The 7,500-nt window shown below is 35.6% G+C and overlaps 1 protein-coding gene across 8 annotated transcripts in view; it reads right to left on the bottom strand.

Moving 5' to 3' along the window:
- Positions 1–7,500, bottom strand: part of LOC144967808 (O-acyltransferase like protein-like) — a 30,220-nt gene that overhangs the window by 11,161 nt on the left and 11,559 nt on the right. For all 8 annotated transcript variants that reach the window (XR_013644469.1, XR_013644471.1, XR_013644470.1 and 5 more), the window contains 8 exons: positions 7,245–7,420; positions 6,701–6,785; positions 6,364–6,436; positions 5,602–5,773; positions 4,115–4,190; positions 2,744–2,926; positions 1,897–1,993; positions 1,279–1,377 (listed from right to left, as the gene is read on the bottom strand). Coding sequence is in view for 5 of the 8 variants with exons in the window: in XM_078905503.1 (XP_078761629.1) it covers positions 1,279–1,377; positions 1,897–1,993; positions 2,744–2,926; positions 4,115–4,190; positions 5,602–5,773; positions 6,364–6,436; positions 6,701–6,785; positions 7,245–7,420 (961 nt within the window). In the remaining 3 variants the exon portion in view is untranslated. The remainder of the gene's footprint in view (positions 1–1,278; positions 1,378–1,896; positions 1,994–2,743; positions 2,927–4,114; positions 4,191–5,601; positions 5,774–6,363; positions 6,437–6,700; positions 6,786–7,244; positions 7,421–7,500) is intronic.

The raw sequence follows: 7,500 nt of genomic DNA, 5'->3' as shown, positions 1-7,500 counted from the left end.
CTACCTATCCCTATACAACGTGCCAATACTCTACCGCTACTTCTATCACCTATTTCTTTAAACGTAAAACATTCTCTTACTATTAGTCAAGTGTCAGGAGCTTTTTGCCAACAATAAAAGGAAAAAATAAAGGCGGGACCAGAAGCTAGTCTATGGGGAAAATATTTGACTCTTATCTGTCTACTCCTACTTGTCACCCTCCTACATAGACGTGACATGGGGGATGGGGAAGGGGGGGGGGAGTTACACACGATAACAATTTGAAATAGAACTTATGCAATCAATTCGAAGGAATCAATTCGACGTCAGCTTTTTATTATTGTTTTCAGACAGCCATTTTAATGATTAGGTCTCACTAAATTATATAAATCAGACTAGAAACGTTTACGGCAACACATACTTTTTTGTTGTTGGTAGACAAAAGAGATTCGTGTTCTTTGGAAACGAATTTCTTTTTTTTTTTCTTTTTTTTTTTTTTTTTTGTTATCAAAAACAAAGGACCCAAACGAACTGGTGACAATTGGAGAAGAAATATAACATGAGCTTTTATATAGCTCGATATCCACGAGATGTCATGAAAATGGTTGGCACGTCATTACTGACCCATCGTCTCAAAACGGTATTGTGTCGGAATAAACCTGACGCAAAAAAGTCAAATTTAAACCAATCTGATCAAAAATATAAAATTTAGGTTTTGATCAGACTAAAATTATGTATCCATTATCCTCAATAATACAAATAAACTCAACCCAAGACTGATGCAAATTCATTTATCGGCATATTTGACATCTCGAAATAATACCGTTTTGAGACGGTGGGTCACATTTACTTTTCCAGCTATAATCATATCAATGCAATTTATGTTTAATAATTGAAATTTTTTAGCTCAATTTTTAGCCTCTGTTCCAGTTTACATATAGCCGAATGTTGGTGATGGTACCTTTATCATATTATTCCTGTTACGAACTCAAGGTTTCCAAATTATATACTAATCATTTTGAAACACATAATACATTTCAACTGATTTGTGGGATCGTTTTATGATATTAGTAAAGGAAGAAAAATAATGGATCAAAATTAAAAAACAATTTTTTTTGGATGATGTAGCGTTTTTGAAATCAAAATAAAATATGAGAATACAAGTTGCAGGTTATTGATTGCTCCAAAAATTCAGAGAGTTCTATAAACATCACTAGTCTCAAAAATGTGAGGAATTAAAATAAGAAGGGGCCTATAAATAATGAATAGAATAGTTAAGAACTCCCAATAGTCACATACCTCCAATATCTATGAACATAGTAGAGGACAAATTCTTTGATGGTGATTCTACCCTTCTCTCCAAGCTTTTTCAGAAACATGTAACAAGTCAAAAAGCCACTGTGGATATATGAAATTTTGCATGAGATTTTATCATTTAATATTGTATTCGTTGTTTTGCTAAAGGTCTACTTAAGACAGAAACATAAATTAATGTTTTCATGTAATTTGTTATCTATTGAAGATGATGTTTTAATCTATCTACAAAACGTCTGGGTATTTTTCTCATTTTCTTTAGGGAAGAGTAGTTTGGGCCTTCATTCTCCTAAACCTCTGTGTTTCATTGGCCCCATGGAATAAAGTCTGGCTGAGACTTCAAAGAAGCAATATATTGCATTTGGACATTTATCACATAGGAGGCAAAACTCTTTCTGCTCAGTGCATGCATTACCCCTCGACTTAAGAGTGAATGTTCTTGGCTATTATAGGCAGATATTGTAAAAGCGCAGATAAAACAAAGACTCATAATATGCAATTAAATGATAATTTAGAATCAAATGGTTTACTATAAATGAAATAGCATAATAAGCAAGCTGGATCAGCGAAATTTGTAATAGATAAATCATCAAATTTATTTACCTGAGAAGAAAAAAGGTATCAACAGCGAGATATGCACTGGGAATGATTTCAAAGGCAACTTTTGGGACTATTTTTGTCACCACATACATTGGATTGTCTGAAATAAAAATTGAATAGTTAAATACAATGTTTTGTTTTCATTCACAACTAAAATAATTTTGCCAATTAATGTCTAACTGCGAATCTTTTAAGCTCGCCCCTCTCTGTCTCTATCCTCTCCTCTCTCTCTCTCTCTCTCTCTCTCTCTCTCTCTCTCTCTCTCTCTCTCTCTCTCTCTCTATATCTCTCTCTCTCTCTCTCTCTCTCTCTCTCTAATGATGATGATGAGGAGGATGAGGAGGATGAGGATGATTATGATGCTGCTGCTGCTGTTGTTGTTGTTGATGATGATGATGATGATGATGATGATGATGATGATGATGATGATAATCATAAATCCAAAGCTTCACATAAAATATATAGACTAGACGTTTTATCATGTCTTATATGTGTATTTATGTTGTTGTGATATGTAAACTTTAAGTGCAAAACAAAATCAGCTAATTAATGGGTCCAAAATATCGATTGAAAAATGCATGAATAGAGTAATTCTTAAAAATGTTTTTTTTAAATATCCATTGTTTAGCTTATCTAGAATATGAGTACAATAAACGAATTTATATAGCAGAGAGATTCTTGTTCCTTAAATTTAAATAAATCTTTCCCTAATTCTAAATAATTTCACATTGATATTTTTTTATCATTTCATTCCAACATGCTAAAATGAATTGTTAGAAACATAAAATCCGCCATCTTCTTTTTTGGGACATGTCAGTGTATTGTGACGTTAAAATATTTCATTATTTACCAATGTTTGCCATGACAATCCCAAAGTACATCACGTGACCAAGGATGACCCAGGCCAGACTAAGCACCCGAATTCCATGAAGGCATCCGATGGCACCAGGAGTTGATTTGACACTCAAGACCTTCTCTGTGTTGCGAGGCACTGAGAAAGCCAGAAGAGCTTGCTGCCATCTTGGTTGGGATTCTGGGGATAGGATACGGAATAGGTCGCAAGGTAAATGTAATAGCACAAGATTACAAACCTAGACAATTCATATGCGTAATGTATATGTATATATGATAATATAGACACTAATATTAACCCTCTCCTTATGAACTATAGGAAAGTCGTCACATTTGTTACAATCGACGCGCACTTATTTGCCGGTCTGATAATCTAATTCATTATGGGCTCATTGTTGTAATGAAAATCTCCAAAAATAATAACGCAAAATATTGTCCATTACAACAATGTTAACGATATCACAAGTCTGATCGCATAAAATAAATAAGAATGGGCGCAAAGTCATATGTAGAGTTCAGAGTTTATCCCCGATCGCGAAAATCGGACTTCAGAGTTTTGATCCGCGATCGTGAAATCCTGACTTCAGAGTTGTGATCCGCCGTCGTGAAAATCGGACTCAGAGTGTGATCCGCCGATCGTGAAATCGGATTTCAGAGTTGTGATCCGCCGATCGTGAAAATCGGGACTTCAGAGTTGTGATCCGCCGATCGTGAAAATCGGGACTTCAGAGTTGTGATCCGCCGATCGTGAAAATCGGGACTTCAGAGTTGTGATCCGCCGATCGTGAAAATCGGGACTTCAGAGTTGTGATCCGCCGATCGTGAAAATCGGGACTTCAGAGTTTTGATCCGCCGATCGCGAAAATCGGGACTTCAGAGTTTTGATCCGCCGACCATCGATATTTGTTATAGATATAAGGATTTAATGCAGTGTTGTAGAGGCGTTTTGTTAACAAAATTATTTATAGAATGTTCTTATTCCTTTTGAGTTAACGTTTTTAAAATCTATTTAATGTTTTGTGGAAGCTGGTGGGAAAGGAGAGGGAACTCTGAACTTTGGCCCGTATCAATAAGTGAAATAAATCAATCAATCAACATCAATCGAAACAAAATTGAGTTTAACAGTACAATACACGATGACTGATACACCAGAAAAAGGGAGAGAGAGAGAGAGAGAGAGAGAGAGAACGAGAGAGAGAGAGAGAGAGAGAGAGAGAGGTGGGTGGGAAGGAGGAAGAGGGTGAGAGGAAGAGGGAGATTATTCATGATTTACATATCCTCGCTCACTGTTATGTCATTTAGACCTGAGAATAGGTGGGGGGGAGAGGGGGGGGGGGGAGAGAGAGAGAGAGAGAGATGATATTCTTACCTTTGGCCGGGCAGTTTTTGATATATCTATCAGCATGAATTGGTAGATCATTGGTAGGGGTGCTTTCGATATTAACCTGTTAATAAATAAATACAAAGTAAAAACAATAAGCACAACGAATATAAATAAAGGTTATATTATATGGGTAGTGTTTATCCATACTGAACATTATGCTTGAAACATTTTATAATATTTTTAAAACAGCGTGAAGATAGAAAAGTCAGATTTTTTAACGGTACGGACGGAACAAGGGATCTTGTTAGCCATAACAATTTTCACACAAAGACTACTTTCAATATCAATGTCTGTCTTCAAATAGGGCCAGTAAAGTGTGTACAAATTAAGGCCGTTACATACAAAATGCCGACTCGATCCCTCAGATTTAATTTCGATCATTCAAGTCTATGATTCTATATTATATCGACACGCATAGCTAAAAATAATAAAGCTAATGATTAATGAAACTGCTCAAAACCTCATAGATATACAAGAAATAAACGTTTTGGGTACAAATCCTTTGTCGACATATATGTTTATATGATATAATAATATCGGACACAAACTGTGTAAAGATGATAACAAACAGTCTTGACGTCTTAAACACATATCATAGACAAATACAAGGGGTTAGGAAAATATTGTTGTTTACTTTTCATTGGTTCCAATAGTTAAATGTTATATACTGATTATATTTATTGCAAAGAGATGTCTAGTTTTAAGTAAAACCAACGATTAATGGAAACACATCCTCGAATATTTATCTTAATGGATGCGTTGTTGAGATGTATAATACAAAGCAAGAACCAAATTGAGTAATTCAAAATAGAATTTAAGTAATAAGAAGAATATTTTTGATGTTTCTAGCTTGACATTAGAGGAGTCATGCTAAATGTGTGTATCTGGGCCAAACTCCATTTTGTGTAAGCAGTCAGAAACTTAGTTTATGATGTGATCAAAGAGGTATGGGTTTTTTTTAATACAAAAGGGTCTTGGCCGCAATCCAAGACAGCAGCCATTGTTACAAAGGCAATTGTAATCTCAAAATAAACATCAACATTACCTTACCCATCAAATAAGAAGGAAGAAAATTTAAGAAGCATTTAATTATGTTTTAAACCCAAGTGAAATTACAATGTCCATTTTCAAAAGAAATACGTTTTTAATCAGTTAACTGTCGTACTCTGGAAAGCCATGTATTTAAAAGTTGGCATTAAAAAAAAACAACAACAAAAAACAAAAAAAAACAAACAAACGCGTCCTTCAAATATCGATCAATTTAAATGACTCATTGGCAAAAAACTCTCAAACATAAAACCTCGCAAAGTCCCAGATTTAAGAGGTTTTTTAAAGCCAGGATGAGATTCATTGAAATCGATCGGTTTTTGGTAGACGAGTTTTCTGACTAAATTTTAAATACATGGCTTTCCGGACTACGGCAGTTAACTGGTTAGATTGCCGTAATGCATTATATAAAAAGTCTGACGAACCCCATCTACTTTGTCTTTCCCTTCCACGTCAAAAGAGGTGTCGTGGCTAGAGTCGAGAGCTTCATTACTGTAGCCGTTCACAACATATTTATGTTTGGGTTTTCTCTGGGATATGATGATATCTACTATTGTGCCAGCCACGAGAAGTACTCCGAACAAGGTAAGAATTGTTCTGTAAGATTTTAAAAAAAAAAGAAATATGCTATAGGCCTATCATTAAATAAATAAATATAAAGTGCATATATAGCGCCTTACATCTATAATTATCGTGCTCTCCGGCTCGTTACATATTAGAAACTGACCAAAGCAATAAATATGAATATAGCACCTTCATTTTAAAAAATAAGCGAAACGGAACAACTCAGTCTTCAGACATTTCCTGAAAGCTATTTATAATCACAGGACTGTCCGGGGAGTGAGTAGGATTTTTCAGCAAAAGTGGACTTGGGGTAGTATAAAATTACTCTTCATAAATTCAGGTGTATTCCAAATGGTTGCTAGAGCCTGCAAAGACGCAAAGGTAACCGGATTCAGATTCCAAAATATATAGTGCAAGAATTACTTTTATTTATTCTACCCTTTGAACGAGTTTCCATTCATAATGTCTAATTTTAACGACAGTTGCCAATTAATTGTGTTCTGTCTTGTTTTAGTTAAACAATTGGAGGTTTGACAGTCTAATGTTACTATGTTGTTTATGTACACTTAATACCATTGTGTGATGCTATGTATGGGAGGGCTATTATAATGGTAAGTACTCACATAGCAGCAATAGCTTTTGTATCACTGGTCACGTCCAAATCTTTTGTACACACAGTCTTCATCGGCAAGGAATCTGAACAATAATTATATATAAATAAATATTAATTCATGTACATATTACAAATAACCATAATCACGAAGCCGACCGGAATTAAGACATAAACAGCAATCTCCTTTCGCTTTAAGTTCCTGAAGATTGCGAAACTAAGAAAAAGTCTTGGAGAAGTTGAAGAATATTTTACTAACAGCTTCTGTCCTCAAAATGTTGAGCACCATTATCTCATAGTTTTGTTTTTATATTTTTATAGGTAGATAGATTGCTAAACTGATTACTCACATTTTACAAAAGCTAGAGACAAATCATAGTCCCAACATGACTTTGGCAAACAAACATCCCATTCGACAGGGGGCTGGGTTGGGACCTGTAGATGAGATCCTTTATTATGGTGATGATGATGACGATGATGATGATGATGATGATGATGATGATGATGATGATGATGACTATGATGATGACGATGATGATCCTCATCATCATGATGATCCTCCTCCTCCTCATCAGCATCATCATCATCATAAGATCACGATGATGATGATGGTGGTGGAGGTGGTGGTGGTGGTGGTGGTGGTGGTGGTGGTGGTGGTGGTGGTGGTGGTGGTGGTGGTGGTGGTGGTGGTGGTATTAGTGTTAGTAGTGGTTAACGGTGGTTGTTGTGAAAATAAATAAGAGGAAGACAAGATAATAGGAAGAGTAAAAATTAGGATTTGATGAAAGAATACAAGGAGAGATATGGTGAAAAGGAGAATGACCTGGCCTGCTGTGACCCGTGTTGGATAGGGTTTTAAAATCAGTAACTTGTTTCTGAATGACTCGGTCTTACCAACATGGGTGGAACAATTTGAAATGGAAGAGAAATAAAAAGTCTACAGATATTCCCTTCCAGCTGTCGTCCATCTCCGACAGGATGCGACACATCTTGGCACTCCTTGTAGTTCCCCATAAATTTGAGGTTTCCTCTCATGATACTGTTGCCTGGCTTGGCACTGGCATCCAACACTGGAAGGAGAAGGAGGGTTAGGAGGTTTACGCTTGATGATGATAATATATATGCACGATGATGATGATGATGATGATGA

Source organism: Berghia stephanieae, chromosome 1 (genome assembly GCF_034508935.2).
Source record: "Berghia stephanieae isolate SIO BIC M18660-M18661 chromosome 1, UCSD_Bste_1.3, whole genome shotgun sequence".
Classification (NCBI taxonomy): Eukaryota; Metazoa; Mollusca; class Gastropoda; order Nudibranchia; family Aeolidiidae; genus Berghia; species Berghia stephanieae.
Note: the sequence above shows the minus strand (reverse complement) of the source record. Positions and strands in the feature narration are given on the sequence as shown.